This window comes from Myxine glutinosa, chromosome 1 (genome assembly GCF_964187855.1).
Source record: "Myxine glutinosa chromosome 1, kmMyxGlut1.1, whole genome shotgun sequence".
Classification (NCBI taxonomy): domain Eukaryota; kingdom Metazoa; phylum Chordata; class Myxini; order Myxiniformes; family Myxinidae; genus Myxine; species Myxine glutinosa.
Window position 1 is genome coordinate 59074242 of NC_136261.1, and position 18900 is coordinate 59093141.

An 18900-nucleotide genomic window follows, 5' to 3' on the forward strand; every position below is an offset into this window, starting at 1 on the left:
TGATATACCAGTAAGGATTGCCAAAAACGTGAAAAATTAAATTAATGAAAGACCTCATTATTCACATGGTTCGATATTAAACCACCCTTGATCAACTCCACTTGCCATTATCATGGCAACAGGGGAATAGAAAGAACCAAAAACAATATAAACACTTACACCCCATTTGACGATAATACTAATTGCATTTAAAGGCAAAAAAGCAAAAATCCAACACTTGATGGAAATATGGAAGTGAAGTCCAGACATTTGCATGACAAACACTCAAACCTGTCTTCTACCGACTCCTCTCCGGCCCAGCTCCCCCAGCCCTATCTGTGGTCTGACCCCAAAATATTCCTTCAAGTCGCACAAGATCTGCCAGCAACCCTCTTCTGGTGAAATTGCCAAAATTAAGACTCTCTGCTCACCTTCACTCCTTCATTCCTCTTTTCTCCCGCCTCTGGAACAAACTCCCTCACTCTCTTCAATCCCACTCTTCCCTCCAGGTCTTTAAAACAGCTGTTCACCACCATCTCTAATCTTCCCCCATCCAAACCCTTGATCTTTTCTACCCCCGTTAATTCACCCCAGATCCACTTTATTTGAAATACCGACTTCTTTCCTGGAAGTTCTAGCAGTGTCCATGTGTTTTATACCTCTCCCACCACCCCCGCCCCTCCGCCTTCCCATGCCACCTGCTCCCAAGCCCTCTCCTTCCCACAGATCTTCCGATGTCCCTGTTCTCTGCTGTTGTACTTGTGTGCTTCCCTCTCTCCCCATCTTGTCTCCTGCTCCCTTTATTGTATGTTTCGTTTGTCTGATTGCTTTTTTTGTGATTGATGTTAGCTCATACACGAGCCTCGATCTTGTATACGAAAAAAATATATAAAAAAATGGCATAGACAACATTTCACAATGATCTCATAATGTCCTCCTCTCCTGTACATCTATCCAATATAGACTCTTCCACTTGTTGAATACACTGCCATTTAACTTACCTTGTCAAGCCATCTTCAGGTGGGGCCAGGCCAGCAGCCTGGCAGTATGGCCTTGCATGTCCACAGAGTGCTCGAAGAAATGCAGACACATCAACTTCCTGCAAAGACTCCTCGCATGCATCCATCGCGAACAGCACATCCTGTGAAGCTACGGAAAGCCCGGTCTGAAGGCTGTTGAACACAGCTGGAAAGGGGAAGCAACCAGAACAACAACATAAAGGAAGCCGAAGAGCGATTGCCGGATGTGCAACAACTGCAACTGCACAATGATGGTAGAACTTTGCATAAACCACACAATAAAGGACAATATTAACTCTACATGATTCTATACTTTAACTCGTATTGAGGTACAAAATGAAAATCCAATGACTGCCAAAAGTGTGGTTCGTCTTCATTATTGTGTCAGCTTTATCCAATCATTCAATTATCATGTCAGCTCAATGTGGGCACAACCATTTTTTTTTTAAACTAATAACATAATGTTCCAACAATAATGTTTAAAGTTTCTGAAATGTAATATATAACAACATACTGTAAATCAGACTACGAGGAAATCAGTGAACCACTCTACGATAAAGAGTTCCTTTAAAACCATCTGACACATGCACAGGTAGACATTTTAAACTAATTTAGACGACAAATGCTGCTGGTTGCAGATGAAAACTTTTAAATTACTCCATGTCATGTTCAATACGAAGACAACCTGACAAAAGATGAAAAAGGCCACACTGTTTATGTGATAAAAAACAATAATCTTGGTTCATTTTGATATACAAAACCAAATGCAGTATGAGAGTCCAAGATACCTCCAACAAAACTTTGATGGTACAGCTCCTGGACAAGAACACAAACTGAAGACAGTTCAGGGTCTTGAGCTTGTCCTGGACCAATCTCAGACTCACGGGTCCTATTTCCTTCACGAGATGGAGACCTGTGGCACAGGTAAGAAACAAGATATTGTTTTGCAAAAGGTAATGAAAATCATGTGTGTGTGTGTGTGTGTGTGTGTGTGTGTGTGTGTGTGTTGTTATCTCCGTAATTCAAGTTTCAGAAGGTGGAAGAAGTCCTCCCAGGACTCGAGAAATATCCACCCCTGCTTCGATGAAGGGATGCGATTCATGGGCTCAGTTGTGATGTGTTGTTCTCAGAGTTTTGGTCTAAGGGATCTTTTCAGGATCGTCACTAAGCCCCGGCGACCTCCAACTGCAGTTCGTTTGTGGTAATGTTCACAGGGATGGTTTGTAGAATTTTTGTGAGCTTCTTCTTTATCATTCTTGTTGCTCCAATTCTTCCAGGATCTTTGGGTCCATTTATGAGATATTGATATTTCGTAGTCTTCTTGATTTCTGTATTGTTTAGGCCAAAATTGCTGGTTACTGAAGCCTCAATTAGCAATGCCTTATTTTCTTGTTTTGTAGCCATGTACTATATCATGTACTATATCCGGTCGCAATGTTTTGTTTTCTGTGTTCACACTCAATGGGATCAGCCTGGTGTTGGCTTGGCGGTTAGGGCGCTGGCTTGGGATCCTAGGATCCTGAGTTCGAATCCCGGTCGATCGCTGAATTAACACCAGGGTGGTTGACTCAGCCTGTCATCCTTCCGAGGTCGGCAAATTGAGTACCAGCTTGCTGGGATGAATGATCCGGTGTGTACCCCGATTTAGAATAGGTACACCGTATCCCTGCGCATTGTAAGAGGCGACTAAGGGTTGGCGTCAGGAAGGGCATCCGGCCATAAAAACATTGCCTCAAACAGGGCATGGGGTCTGCAAGGCCAACCCCCACTCTAGCGCGGAAAAATGGCCTTAAAACGATCATTCATTCATTCATTCACACTCAATGGGATCATCAGGTCATATTTGAGCGTTATTTCCTTGTTTTCAATTATTGCTTTTGGTTCATGTTCTTCCATTTTTGGTTCATGTTTTTCCTTCCACTGTGATGGTGAACGAATCATAATAAATGCCCAAATCATTTTTTTTTTTTTTTATATCTTCTGTTCGGGATGTAAAAAAACACGTCAGAATAACTTCACAAATAAAGACACAACAATGTATGTAGCATAATCGTTCGGCACATCTGTAAAAAACTTAAATATCTCAGTTCCAGAAAACTCATGGAAGAACATGAATATATATATATATAATCGCACAATAACTGATATATATATCAGTTATTGTGCGATTTCATACCATCAGTGGTGAACCACCATTAAAGTATCCCATCCAGCTATCGCAGTACCTTAATGGGAGTGATAAGCACCGTCTGCCACATGGCACATTATCTCTGGTATCCACTCATTATAATTTATATGGAATCGCCTGGATGCAGCCGGGAGTAACCAATCTAAATATAATTTCAGTTCTCCAGCTTAATGAGCGCACGTAATGACGTCACCGTCATGTACGTACGCTCTGCCTGTCAAGCTCTCGGAAGAACCATCCGACAGAGCATAATTTTGGTCTTAGTTCAGATAATAACTGGTACATAACCGAAAGGTTTTCAGAGTCATAAGTGTATGCAGGACTCACCGCGTTGCCCTGATGAAGCCCCAACAGGGAGAAACCAGGTCGTAACTGTGAGTTTTTCATAAACTTATGACTGTATCTGAATTAAGATCAAAATCTGCTTCCTGGGGATATATATATACAGTCACGTGAAAAAGTAAGTACACCCCGGGTAAAGTTTTGACGTTTTCAACATATTTCAACATACAGCTATTTGATCTTCATTTCAACAATATTGATAGATAAAGGTGATATAATATAACAAATATCATGAAACATTTACATTTTAAAGTCCATTGTATAATTTAAATAAACATAAATGCAAATTTCGCATGTGAAAAAAGTAAGTACACCCCTACATTTATCACTACTTCAAATACCTAAAATTAGAATTAGGTGCACCAGCTCAGGTGCAAATGATTAGAACATCGTTAGAGAGGATCTTGGAGGAACCTGTCTTATTTAAACCTCAGACATTTCGTTTGGTTTGCTCTTTGTTGTTGAAGTGTGCGGCATCACCATGCCTAGATCAAAAGAGCTCGCGGAGGCCTTCAGAAAGAAGGTTATAGATGCCTACGAGTCTGGGAAGGGATTTAAAAAGATATCCAAACAATTTGAAATCAATCATTCGACTGTCCGGAAGATCATCTACAAGTGGAGAAGATTCCAAACAACTGCCAACTTGTTCAGGCCAGACCGCCCCAGCAAGTTCAGCCCGAGAGCAGACCGCAAGATGCTGAAAGAAGTCTCTAAGAACCCCAGAATGTCATCACGGGACCTACAGGTAGCTCTTGCCATTGTTGATGTCAAAGTGCACGAGTCTACCATTAGAAAGAGGCTGCACAAATTTGATCTACATGGGAGGTGTGCCAGGAGGAAACCTTTGCTGTCCAGATAGAACATCAGGGCAAGACTAAAGTTTGTCAATGAACACCAAGGCAAAGACCAGCACTTCTGGAACAATGTGCTCTGGACAGATGAGTCAAAGGTAGAGCTATTTGGCCACAGTACCAGAAGACATGTTTGGCGAAAACCAAAGACAGCATTTGACCACAAGAACCTGATACCAACTGTAAAGCATGGTGGTGGAAATATTGTGGTTTGGGGCAGCTTTGCTACATCAGGGCTTACCGCCCTCTTGTCCCCATGCCAACAAAACCAACAACGTCCACTACCAGCATCGCAGCACGAAAATCTTCCGGAGCTCCAGGCAGGCCATTTGAGACGTGACCATTTTCAGGGTCAATGATCAGGAGGCTGCACAGCCGCGTCCGTCTCACGGCGACCCACAGTTCCAAGTCCGATCGAGCCTCTCCTCTCCTCTCTGGTCACACTGCCTTCCTCACTCTCCAAGCTCTCATCGCCGATGTCCAGGGCTTCATGGAGTCCAGCGGAGACATGACCACTGACCAGCCACGAAACATCAACTCTATAACATGCAGGCCTCAAAACTGTTCACGAATAGCAGCAGTCACGCCTCTGCTACCCAGCTTGCCTCTCATTCTAGTTCTCATTCACATCCTCAGCCTCCATTCCATGGAGCTCCCCCTCTATTCTCCCACCTTTCCCTACCAAGATTGAGGCCTTATAATCGCCACCAACAAACTCGAGCGGGCAAACGGGTAGCTTTCGCCAGTGTGTTTGTAAATTTGTGTTTGGTTGTGTCTGTGTCTGTGTTTGCACCCATGCGGATATATGTGGTTATGTGTATAGAGTTGATGAAAAGAAAGGTAAGTTATAGAAATGACATTTGGATCATGTGAGAGAAGGTATTGTACCTGGGATGTTGAAAGCCATGAGGTGACAGTTGTGGTCCCTGGTTGTTTTGTACCAGTGAAAATGTGCAACCTTCCGAGTCCCTGAGGGCCAAAAAATACAAAAGAAAGCGGATGGATGTACTACAGTCAATAAAAGAAGACAGTTTTAGTGGGTGTAGAAGTGATACAAGTCGATAATTATATTCTAAGGCTCTTCACATGTAGGACAAAGACATTAAGACACATCAATGTAATTTTACAGGACTTAAAAGGGCATCAATATATACGAGTATAAATTACCACAGGTAATGGTAATTCAACCTGGGATTCCAGCATGATGAGTGACATACTCTGACTCATCTAATAACTTTGGGTTGGCTTGTTAGTGTTCCCTAGCTCATAATTCTGGGAACCCTGGTTCAAATCCCATATACCGTGTGTATGTGTGTGCGTGTTATCTGCTCATGTCCTTACACAAATAAAAGTACCCTGATGTTTTAATCTGTATGTCCTGATGGATATGTGCACAATTAAGTTCTCCATGAGCATTGGAGCACTATAATATATATATACAGACTTCGCATTTAATATGGAATATTTTTTTTGTGGGGGTGAACTTACTTTTCAAGATGACTTAGAACCAAAAGTTCATTGGAATTACGTTGAAATTATTCTAGATTTTGTTAATGTGACCTTTAAAAGAAACAAAAACCACATTTGACATTTCGAAGCAAATAAATTGATCCTTGAAAGTGATGTAAACTGATATCGAACTCAATTCACGGGCAGTACTGTGTTAAACTTCTGCACGTTTTCCAGAAGTATCTCTTTATTTTGCACATTAGCCAAAAAAAATTTCAACAAAAACAAAAGCTAAATTATGACTGGGATTACGGACAGTAAAATTACAGTTCAGTACTTCGTGTAACCCCCACGAGCATTCAGGAGAGCACGTACACGTCGAGGCATGCTGTTCACGAGAGTTGCCAAGGTTTGGACAGGAATCGCTTGCCATGCAGTGACAATAGTCTGCTGCAATTCACACACAGAGGTAAGCTGCTGGTCCAAGTTGTCGATTTGACGCGTTAATTCTGCCCACAAGTTCTCTATCAGATTCATATCCGGGGACATGGCAGGCCACTCCATATGCTCTACACCATGGTCAGCAAGAAAGTGTTGGATCATGCGAGCACGATGAAGCCGTGCATTGTCATCTTGGAAGACAAAGTTTCTTCGAAAGGCTGCACGAGCAAATGGAAGCAATGTTTCTTCCAGAATGACCCTGTACTTGAACTGGTTCAGGTTTCCATTCAGAACAACCAGGTCAGCTTTGCCCCCTGCATGAAAAGCAGCCCAAACGGTCACCCCACCACCTCCAGCTTGGACTCTTGGCACTATACAATCTTCGTTGTGGGCTTCATGCACTTGTCTGCGCACTCGGACGCGGCCATCTTGACGATAGACCAGAAATCTAGACTCGTCACTGAGGTCACGTGATTCCAGTGTCCTGGCTGCCATTGACGGTGCTCTCTGGCCCACTGCAATCGGCGCTGGCTGTGTTGTCTGGTCAGGCGTGGCTTTCTCAGGGGACACCTGGCACGATAGCCTGCTTGAACCAGTCGTTGGTTGACTAGCCGTCTGGATACAGGCACATTTGTCAGTTGCTGCCACTCAGCCCGAAGCCGATTAGCTGACTTGGTACGGCCATTGCAGACTAACCGGTGCAGCTGGCGATCATCTCTCCTTGTGGTTCTGCGTGGACGTCCTGGCCTCGGTATTGGAGTAGGGACACCCCTGAGCATTTCTTTTCAGGATCTTTGACACCTGACCTTGAGTGATGCCATACTGCCGAGCAATAGCACGCTGTTTCATGCCGTAATTTCGTAAAGCCACCACTCCATGACAAACAGCATTGTCAAGTTGACGGACCATCTCCAGAGGAAGCGGCAATAACTTTTGTCGACGTGCAGCAGTTGTTTTCCACGAACACAGAATGCAACAACCCTTATATACCCGATTGTGAAGCCAATCGTCAAATGTACCTGTCCTTACATTTTGTCACGCCACCTGTGATATAATCCTGTTATTGACTTCTTGCTGCGAAAGACAATCAGTGACATGGTTCTTTCAACAATGACATCACCGAAGGGTAAAAGAAACTCACCAGATTGATATACTGAGTTCAGAAAGTAAACCCAAGTCAAGAAAAAAAAATATTCCATATTAAATGCCAAGTCTGTATATATATATATATCTATCTATAATTCCAGTAATCTCTGTGTGTGTGTGTGTGTATGTGTGTGTGTCGTTTGTCTGTGACCGCTGTTTCTCGACAACCACGGGTCCGATATACTTGAAACTTGCCAGGTATATTGCTGGGGACCCGAGGATGTGCCTTTTCAAGGTTTCATATTAATCGGAGAAGTAGTTACCGAGCTATGGCGATTTATTTACCAAACTCCGCAAGCCGTTCGCTTTGGACCAAACCATTTCATGTAAATAGAGGGGGGGGGGGATTGTCACCGTACTCGCAAGCCGTTCGCTTTGGCTTTGCGAATGGACCAAACCATTTCATGTAAATAGAGGGGGGGGGGGATTGTCACCGTACTCGCAAGCCGTTCGCTTTGGCTTTGCGAATGGACCAAACCATTTCATGTAAATAGAGGGGGGGGATATAATTTTAGATATATATATAGTACGGGCATGCCATAGTACTCTTAAAAACAATAACCATTCACACGCTTAACTCCCACATCATCCCTTGTGCAGCTTATGTTCCCCTTCATCCAACCAACCTTGTCTTTAAAGCTTCAAGTTACCTGAAAACGACATCAGGTTGTGCAGGTGGGATGGCTGTGGGTGATATACAAGACTGTCGAATGCGCTCCAAAGTACAGGAGTAAAGATAGACTGGAAAAGCGAGTCGGTTTGACTCAGATTCCTGCAGGGAGGCCATCCGGCTCACAACAACCCGAGGCACAGAGGTCAAGCCTATGAGGACAACAATCACATCAGGTCAGAAGGATTTCAGCATTGCAATAATCAGCAAAGTTGTATGTCTTGGGTCATTTGAAGTTTTGGTCATACTTATCCAGGTTTATTATCTTTACTGGTAGTTGAAACATGCGAGTTAACATTCATGACAAAACTTAAGTGTGAAAAGAAAAGTGAAGCATCGATTGGTGTAATAATTTCATCAGCAAGCTGTCAGCAAAACATCCATGTCAAAATTATTCGTCATGGAAAAATCCTCTGAATTGGTAGTGAGAATGTTCAGAAAGACATGGAATTTGAAATGTCTTCAAGTAGGTCAGTCCATCTCAACAAGCTGGAACACATTCACCATCAAAGTTCTTTTCTACAAATGGATCACCAGTTACCAAATCAAGACAACAAATTTATAGAAAAAAAAATTGTACCATATTTTATCAATGAAATGACTCTGCTGTCTCTATCTTGTCTGCCCCACTTCTGACCCATCCTTCCCTCCTCCTATATACATTTAATTCGTAAATATTATTTCAATGACTCCATAGCTTTCTACCAGTATTCGTAAAAAGTCTTGGTTTCAGCCTCACCCTCCACCATGGCACTATTCTGCCCATTTTCACTCGCTTGGTCCTGCTTCATGGCAAGTGTAGGGGATGATGGTGGTGAAGAGGTTGTGGAAGTGGCAGAACAACTTTGAGCAAGATCTCGCTCAAAATTATGCTCAGACTGGTTGGGTTCCGATGTCAATGAGGAACTATGGCCCACGAGTGACTGAACGTCTGAAACAAACGCATCAGCAGAAGCAAAACAGGCACTTCATAGTTTTTTTTTTCCTACTTGTGCTCGGTTTATCAATCGTCACTATAGCCAAAATTGAGAACGGGTTGAGAGTTACCATGACCTTTTTTGTTTCTTTGCCGCCCAAGATGAAAATTCTGTACTTCAGTCAATGGCAGTTTTTAATACAAACACTTGGTTGACTGCTTCTCTTGCTTAGATTTTGGTTTACCAGAAAAGGAAGCTGGTATAAACAACAAGAAGATCCTTCCAGGTCCTGCTGCTTTCACATAGCATCGCCAACGAGGTGCTGCCGACTCATCTTTGGATGATGCGTGCTTTTCTGTGCCCTCGGTTTGACCCGCATCATGCGCAACCTACAATGAACCAGGAACAGTGTATTTTAAATACGAAGAGAGCAACAATTCATGATAAAACCTGAGCAGTAATTTTAGGATTTAAAACAAAAAGTAAAAGTGTCACAATTTTTTTTGAAATTTTCACCAAATTTCAATGCATTGCATTGAATGAAGTGTGAGTGTTATATTTTACATGGATGCAAATTGATGCAGTATTTATCAAATTAGACAAATAAAAATGATTCCTCCCTCGCTCCAGTGGGGAAAAATGGCCTTAAAACGATCATTCATTCATTCATGAGAATCTGGTTCCCAAGAGAAAGAAAGAGCTGGAGGTTTGTTAAAAAAGGGACTCAAACGGTCTTAAAGACCATGTTCCCTTCGCTGGAAGATACCATAAAATTGTCATGAGGAAAAATTTTACGTTTGATGATTTTTTACGGAAATGATTTTTTTTTCATTGGTAAATACTATATCCCTAAACAAAGGTGTGCTTTTATAGGTAACCCAAATGGTACTGCAAAACTACATGTATGTAAATGGAGTGCCAAGTTGAAAAATAAATAAATAAAACAATTGATTGTATTTAAATTGTCACTTGAATTGATTACTTATTCTCCAATAAAAGTGGCAGTAAATGCTGAGAAAAACTCAAACACTGTGTTGTATACCTTGAATTTAGATAGCAAAAAACAAGAAGACGAGCATCTAGACTCTCGAGTTTTGACTGAATGATGCTCACAAGTGGATTGTGTGTGAGGATGATTAAAGGACTGTGTGAGGCCTCCATGACCGAACAGAGCTCACAATTTTTTTCTGTGTGAGGAATGATTAAAGGACTGTGTGAGGCCTCCATGACTGAACAGAGATCACGAGTTGTTTGTGTGCGAGGACTAATTAGAGGACTGTGTGAGGCCTCCATGACTGAACAGAGATCACGAGTTGTTTGTGTGTGAGGACTAATTAGAGGACTGTGTGAGGCCTCCATGACTGAACAGAGTGCACAAGTTGTTTGTGTGTGAGGAGGTATAGCTGAAGGAAACACTTCACTATGACAGTCACAAAGCAAGTTATTCGCCAGGGTTGGAAGAAGCAAAATAATAGCCAGTTCAACTGATATTCTTTGATATTTAGAATAATACTGATACTGTCGTGATAATGATAGAAACAATCTGCAAAATAAATAAAAAACATTACTTTGGTTATTAGATTACAACTATTTATTCATAAAATTTTTAGACTGCTTTGCACTACCACCCCAACTGGCACAAACCCCCTCATCTGAGCCCCAATGTCAAAGCAAAGCACAGACAGAAAATAATCCGCACAAACTGAAATATTGAAATGACGTTTCTCACAGCGACTGTGATTGAGCAGATTCTGCTGAACAAGAACATGAGAGTACGTATTTCTGTTGTTGGAGGCAAATAAAAACGAACCAATACAAAGTAATTAACTCTAACTTTATGAAAAATAGAAACCATTAACTATTGGAAGCTCAATGAACATGACGGAAAACCAAATGAAAACATGTTTTCTCCTACTGTTGCTCAAATTGCTTCCTTCTATAAGTGAGCCACACAACAACAACAAAAAAACTCAAGGTAATGGGATCGAACCTGAGGAACTTCATGTTTGTTCTCAGACAGTGCTGGTTCTACTTGAGGGCAGGACTGATTGGCTGCTTCCAAATCGATCTCTGGAATTTACACACAAATGGTGATCAAGAGCAATGCATTCAGACACGAGTTACAGCATGACTTTTTAAAGGCAAAATACATGGCTCAACAAATAGAAATAGCAAAAAGCCACAACAAAAAACAACAAAATGAGGCAATTTGGAGCATCAGCTTGCATCATATCCACATCCTTGTTTCTTATGTTCATGTAATTTACATCTGCTTTGTAAAAGAAAACATGTCTGCTGATCAGCTGTCCCTGGTGTTTTGGTCCAGGTCTTTCAGACTGGCTAGACAAGCCTGATGTTCAAATGAAGATGACAGGAATTTGGAATTTGTTCAGGGTACTAGCGATAACTGGCCTACTTTTTGTGAAAGGCATCCTGCGATCTCTAATGTTCAGCAACAACCTGTGCGAGCAGACTCGTCCTTTGTCGTAGCACCCTTTCGATGGAGTGCACACACAATGATGCATCACCCTGCAGGTGAAACAGAAGAGTGACAGTTTATAGCTGGGTTGGGATTCAAACCCATTACGAGACAGCTCAAAGGCTGGACTGGTACCCCCGCCTTGCTCAGGTTGATGACAGGTCGCTGGTCTTTATCTTACTAGTCTTAGATCTGCCCTTTCCATGCCCTATCCCCTCACCCAGTTTTCTGTAAGGTGCATGCGGTCTGCCAGCAAACCCATTCTGATGAAACTCCCAAAATCCAGACTCACTGCTCACTTCCACTCATTCATTCCTCTCCCCCCCCTTCTGTGGAATCAACTTCCTTGGTATCTTCAATATCATTCCTCTGTCCAAATCTTCAAGGCAGCTGTACACCACCATCTCAGGTGGCTGTATCCATCTTGTTTGTCCAGTGCCGTTTCTTGCTCTCATTCTTCCCCATGTCCCATATTCCTTCAAGTCTCCCTCTACGCTGCTATTGGTGGGTTCCCCTGCACTTCCCCCCACCCTCCCAATGTTATTTTCATTCTGTTATGTTCTGGTACAATCTGTGTTCTAACTCCTCCATGAGCTTTGACTCTGTATACAAAAGGTGAGTATGCGCATAAAAACCATGCCAGCAGTAAACCTATCAATGTTGTACAAATGAAAGTATTTTTTACATGATCTTTACATAAAGAAAAGAACAGCTCCCCTTCCCTAACGCCACATAATAAGTACGTAGATAGCCTCCAAAGAAGAATCCCCACCCGATAAGTTGTGCGGTGGCAGAGGGAAAGGCAGCTGAGTTCCAAAGAGAGGCCGCACCATCAAATGTCGCATGAATGCAGCATTCTCGCCTGCATTGAGCTCCATCACACGCTCAGCAACAGGGCCCAGTACTGATCGGTGGAATATCTCCAGCAGAATGTCATTAGAAGCTGCTAGGCTAGAACCTTGGCTTCCAGGATTGGAATCTAAATCATTTAGGGCACAAGAGGATGACAATATATTTTTCAGGTTATCTCACAACGTTTCATCCTATTTTACGAAGACCTTTCAAAGTCTTGGATAGCAAAAGTAGTAGGTTTGAAGGTTCATACTATATGTGAGACAACATGAATTTATTTGCAGATATTAACAAATAGAGAGAATTTTGATGACAATAATAAACTAGAAAGCATCTGAAAATGCAAAGCCCGTCCGCGTCCATTTGTATTCAAATGTCTTCTTCTTCTTCCGTAAGCACAAAACAACGAAAACAGTTTCAACAAAATACAAAATTAAAATTTATGATTTTATGCAACCTTGACCCTTGACCTTTTGATCTAAAAAAAAAAACAATCGACTCCTACCTTTTTATTAGTGAACCAATTCAGTGACCCGATATGCAAATTCTTTAAATTTCCGGTCAATCGGGTGAAAATTGGTGATTACGCAACCTTGACCTTTGACATAAAAAATACCAATCGACTCCTATATTTGGATTAGTGAACCAATTCAGTAACCCAATATGCAAATTCTTAAACTTTCACTTCAATTGGACAAAAATTTATGATTATATGCAAACTTGACCCTTGACCTTTTGATCTAAAAAAAAAAACAATCGACTCCTACCTTTTTATTAGTGAACCAATTCAGTGACCCGATATGCAAATTCTTTAAATTTCCGGTCAATCGGGTGAAAATTGGTGATTACGCAACCTTGACCTTTGACATAAAAAATACCAATCGACTCCTATATTTGGATTAGTGAACCAATTCAGTAACCCAATATGCAAATTCTTAAAATTTCAGGTCAATTGGATGAAAATTGATGATTTTATGTGATGCTGTCCTCCTTTGACCTTTCGACAAAACCTTCTCCATATTATCATAATAAATCTTTGGTGAAAATGTGATGACAATAGCTCAAGTATTTTAAAAAAGTTACGTCACGGACGGACACGGACACACACACACACACGGGGACACACACACACACACACACACACACACACACACACACACACACACACACACACACACACACACACACACACACACACACACACACACACACACACACACAATGGAGGTGGATACTTTGAGACCTGGTTGATCTCCTTTCCATCTCCTGAAACCCGCATTTGGTGATAACAACCAACGACACACTTGTCTTGTCAACGATACTTGTCAACGACAAGTGATTGCAAAACCACGTCTCCTGGTGCGCACGGGCTAGCTAGAAAGTTCCAAGAACACCTTATCCCTTATCGTCTTGAGAAAAAGTACATGGGAAAGGTTATCAACTCCCTTTTTTTTTTGAAGTCAACTCAAGCATTGCATCGCTGGGTGCCGCCATTTTGTCTGAATATTGATGAGTCCAAGCAGCAAATTTGATTGGTTGAGATGGCATATCATTTTGCCAAAGTACTGCTGAACTTAATAATTTGGAAGTACAAACAAAGTGATTTGGTGTTCTACATTGTTCAAAATATACAATTCAATTGAAATATTATAAAGGTTTTGAAGGCTGCAAGAAAAAAAAAACCATTGAATCTGAAGTTAAACACCATTAGTGCATTTGGGAGACACGATCTTTCACACCACCTTATTCAACACGTTCAATTTAGACTGCCAGACAAACAGACCGAAGCAATTGCTTTATGGCGCCGTGCGCTTCCACACTCGGGATTCCACACTAGGGACAATTTTGCCAAATTCAGAGCCAAAGTACTACTAAGCTGCAGGTGCAAATGACCCAATTTGTGCTCGACAGTGCATAAAATATGAAATTCAATTGAAATAATTTAAGTAGATGCTCGATCATTGACCGACAGACACACAGAGAGTAAATGACTGACAGACACACAGATAGAGTGAACCAAATTGCTTTCCCCAGCTTTGTGAGAAACACATGGGGTCATGATACATCGTGGTGACAACTGCACTAATACATGCACCTGTACATTCTGAAAGTTGCAAAAGAAAGAAAGTAAGGCCTTATCGGGTTTTTTTTTTCTCCAATAACAAAGGTATATAAACAAACAGTACAATGATCCAATTAACCAAAATGAAAACAAAATGAAATTGAGCCATTCATGGAAAGAAAAGATGCAAAATATTTGAATATAAATGAAATGTGAATGAAAATTACAAATTTAAATGCCCTTTGTGGCCAGATAATCTGTCTTCTAATGCTGAGGATACCTGTTCCAAAATCGTCTTGTTTAAGAGTTTTTGTTAACTGAAGATGTTAATTTGTTGGCGCAATGACTTGTAGGATGAGATAGTATGTTGCCAGCATTGTTTTTTCTTTGGACCGAAAATCAATGCTCATGGAAGAACGAGGTGGCAGATGGTCAGCAATGGTCGAATACCTGCAGATAGTGTGAGAAAAAGAAGCTCCACCTGACGACTCGTCGGCAGCAAAGAGATGAGGTTGAATGGCAAGGAAGTCATATGAATGCAAATGGGGTCACTGGGAGCTAGAGCGGAGGGACAAAGGTTAAAGGGTATGCAAAACAAATGTTTCCCTCAAAGCAAAACATTCAAAGAGGTGGTGCGAGCGTACGTTTAAAACACGAGAAATAGCTCAACAAATTGATTTTCAAAACATTACGCCTCTGTTGTTGCTTTTTAAACAAGTGTGAGCAAAAAGGCAAACCTTGTAATTGTGGAGGCTTAAATCTGATGTCTACGAAATCTTCACTCTGGCAGGCAAAGCTCAGCTGCTCAAAGGTGAGCAGGGTGGTGATGCAGTCTGTGTCTCGGGGAAAGATCTGTTGGTGTGCATGAAAGAGAATGGTTGGCTTTGGAAATTTTCTGGCAGGTGGGATATTTGTCAAGCCTGTTGGAAAACACTGCATGGTCCCCATCTCTCACCACTTACAACTAGCCCTTCTTTCTGACCTCATTTTCTGACTCGATAGTTTAGCATTAAGAGGATTAGTGTTACAACGTGTTTGTGCAACTCATCAAAACAACTTGGGGAAGATACCGAACGAGCATTTTCAACCACAACATGGAAAAGCAATGGTAATTAATCCATAAGAATTGCGTCTACACTTCGTAATTCTACCACACAACATCATCCAGACTTAAAAATGGCACATGCTGCTCCTTCGCTTGAAGGTCAGCATTTATAGGATAGAGCACGGCTAAACTCTATGGGTTGGCATCCCTTGATGAGGGAGATTTCTCCAGAAAAGTGTCTGGCTGACTATAGAGAGAAAAGTGCTACCACAGATGGCACTGCCGGCATGAAAAGTGTTCTGGGAGGTAACTTCCCCGAAAGGTCAATCAATGCCTGTGTTTGTCTGATTTCAGGTCCTGTGTTGTCTGCTGTCTCTGGCTGCATGGCAATGCATGATTTGTGTTTGACAGCTCTTCCATGAGTCTTAGAAACCATAGAAAAAGAACAAAAACAAGGATGCAAGTAGTCATCAAGGACAAAGCCGATAAGGTAATGGGATCGCACCTTAGAAATGTAAAGGGTACATTTAAATAACTATAAACAAACAACAACAACAACAACATGCATTTTAAAGGCCATTTTCCCTGCTAGAGCGGGGGTTAGCCTTGCGGTCCCCATGAAAATCTTCTCCATTTTGCCCTATTTTCTGCATCTCTCCTTGTTAACCCCCTTGCCCGCATTTCTTCTTCCACCATCTTTAGCCAAGTCTTTCTCGGTCTTCCCCGTCTTCTACTTCCTTCTACATTCATTTCCATCACTCTTCTCAACCAGTCACTTTCATCCTTCCTCAACACATAACCAAACCATCTCAACCTGTTCCTCTTCACAGCATCAATCACAGGCTCTATTCCCATCATCTTTCGCAATTCATCATTTGTCTTCCTCTCTCTCAACGATACTCCGCACATCCGTCGAACCATTCGCATTTCCACCCTTTCCAGCCTTCGTTGCTGCTCTACGTTCATTACCCATGTCTCCCTCCCATAAATCATAACACTTCTCACACATGCAGCATACACCTTTCCCTTCAGCTTCAACGACACTCCCCTCATCATCAGCATGTCACTCAATTCCCGAAACTTCTTCCATGCACATCTCACTCGAGCAACCGTTGCCGAGTCTGATCCACCTTCTCCATTCAGCATGTCTCCGAGGTAGCAAAATGTTTTCACACCTTCCAGCTTCACGCCGTCTCCAAGATCCAACTCAACATTTCCTCCATTTGCAGCTCCCTCTGTGCACACCTTACATTTGAATGTAGCTGCCACACTGGTTAATGACCCTCTCAGACCACTACATTTTTGATGAACCCACTCAGCGCACATTGCACACTGAATGGAGTTCACTCCGACACCCTTCCGACACACAGCACAGGGCCATTTCCCAGTTCTTTCCACCTCACCACATGCTTTACCACTTGCCATCACCTTCGTCTTTCCGATATTCACCTTCAGACCTTTTGTCTCCATACATTCCTTCCACGTGTTCATCTTTTCCTTCAGTCCATCCATACTTTCCGCAATCAACACCAGATCATCTGCACACAACACCTCCCACGGTAAACCCTCCTTTACATTCTGAGCCAGCACCTCCATCACAGCTACAAATAGTAGTGGACTTAGTACCGACCCCTGATGCACTCCCACCTTCACCTCAAACTCACCACTGTTCCCGTCCTTCGTCCTTACAGCTGTGCACGCTCTTTTGTACATTGCCATCACTACTCTGATCAACCATTCCTCCACTCCTAACTTCCTCAATGCCTATGTCAATACTTTGCGTGGAACCCGATCAAATGCTTTCTCCAGATCAACAAACCCAAGAAACAACTTCTTCCACTTCTCCATGTACTTCTCCTGCAACTGCCTCACAATGAAAAGCGCGTCTGTCGTTCCTCTTCCTGGCATGAATCCAAACTGCATTTCGTCGATCTTCACTTTCTTCCTTATCCTCCTCTCCAACACCCTTTCCAATACCTTCATCCCATGCTCCAATAACTTTATCGCTCGGTACGAGCCACACTCCAGAGGGTCACCTTTCCCCTTGTATAGAGGGACGAGGGTACTCAGTTCCCAATCCACTGGAATGTGGCCTTCTTTCACCACCAGATTACAGATCTCTGTCATTCTCTTCACACCCCAACTTCCTGCTGCCTTCAACATATCTCCCACAACTCCCGTCGGCCCTCCCGCTTTTCTACCCTTCATTGCTTTTATCGCTTCCTCAACTTCCTTCTCAGTTATCTTCTCTGCCGGTCCTAAAACTGGGTTACTCTCTATGTTGCCATCCCATTCATTCTCTGTATTCAACAGCATTTCCATATATCTTTTCCATCTTCCTTTAATTCCATCTGGGTCAACAACGATTTGTCCCACTTCATCCTTCAAGCAACTCACCCCCATCACATCACACCTCTCTTTCGCTATCTGCTTTGCAATCCTGAATACTGCTTTTTGACTCTCTTCCGAATCCAAGCGTTCTCCGAACATTTTCCTCCATACAAAATTTTCCTACAAATAACTATAAACAAAGAAATAAGTAAATATATACGTACTGGAAATGCGTGTATATAAATAAATAAATAATGGTTCCAGAAAGCATATACAATACTGTGCTCTCTCTCCTAAAAAAAAAAAAAAATTTAACTGATAAAGTTTGGAAACAAAATCGTGTATCCCATGACTTTTGGCTCCGACCCAAAAGTCATTTGACGTGTCTTATGCCCAGATATGATTGCATACATTGCCTAATGTGAAAGAAATGTGTCCAATTATTTTTAATAAAGGCTCTGGACGAACACGGACGGACAGACAACACTCGGTTTGGGTTTGAAAAAAAAACAAAAACCTACGGCTCCAGGGATGTCTTCATAGCTCAGGCCCTTGAGGTGGGAGATGGAAGATGGTACTGAATGCGAGACCAGACCAGCCTGGGGTTCTACCCAGCACTCGGCAGCCAAAACCATCGTTAAGTCCCGTGCCTCACTATCCAGTCTTTCAGCTTCCTCTCCAATCCCATCCTCTTCATCAGTGGAGAAGCTGCAGAATGAAAAGAAAGGAAGGAGAGTCGCTTTCTTTCTTTATTCATGTATAGGTTAATTGTGTGCTTATATCATCTCTAGCAGGGAAACTAGCAGGCTAACCCCCACTCTAGCAGGGAAAATGGCCTTAAAATGCCTGTTGTTGTTGTGTTGTTGTATATCATCTCTAGCAGGGAAACTAGCAGGCTAACCCCCGCTCTAGCAGGGAAAATGGCCTTAAAATGCATGTTGTTGTTGTTGTTGTTGTATATCATCTCCTGGCTTTGCATGCTATTTCATACTTTGATTGACAATGTTCAAAACTGACATGGCATGAAGCTTCTCCTACTGTTTAAGACATGGGAACAACACTTGCATGGCAGTAGTGTCGAGCACAAAATAATAAAGCAATTAGGATTATACAATTATTTTTTACAAAT

At 42.1% G+C, this 18900-nt stretch overlaps 1 protein-coding gene across 7 annotated transcripts in view; it reads right to left on the bottom strand.

Moving 5' to 3' along the window:
* Positions 1-18900, bottom strand: part of SZT2 (SZT2 subunit of KICSTOR complex) — a 283208-nt gene that overhangs the window by 128239 nt on the left and 136069 nt on the right. For all 7 annotated transcript variants that reach the window (XR_013622459.1, XM_078772210.1, XM_078772202.1 and 4 more), the window contains 11 exons: positions 18293-18479; positions 15133-15247; positions 14846-14953; positions 12254-12460; positions 10993-11072; positions 9247-9391; positions 8825-9016; positions 8066-8237; positions 5268-5348; positions 1787-1911; positions 981-1164 (listed from right to left, as the gene is read on the bottom strand). Coding sequence is in view for 6 of the 7 variants with exons in the window: in XM_078772210.1 (XP_078628336.1) it covers positions 981-1164; positions 1787-1911; positions 5268-5348; positions 8066-8237; positions 8825-9016; positions 9247-9391; positions 10993-11072; positions 12254-12460; positions 14846-14953; positions 15133-15247; positions 18293-18479 (1596 nt within the window). In the remaining variant the exon portion in view is untranslated. The remainder of the gene's footprint in view (positions 1-980; positions 1165-1786; positions 1912-5267; positions 5349-8065; positions 8238-8824; positions 9017-9246; positions 9392-10992; positions 11073-12253; positions 12461-14845; positions 14954-15132; positions 15248-18292; positions 18480-18900) is intronic.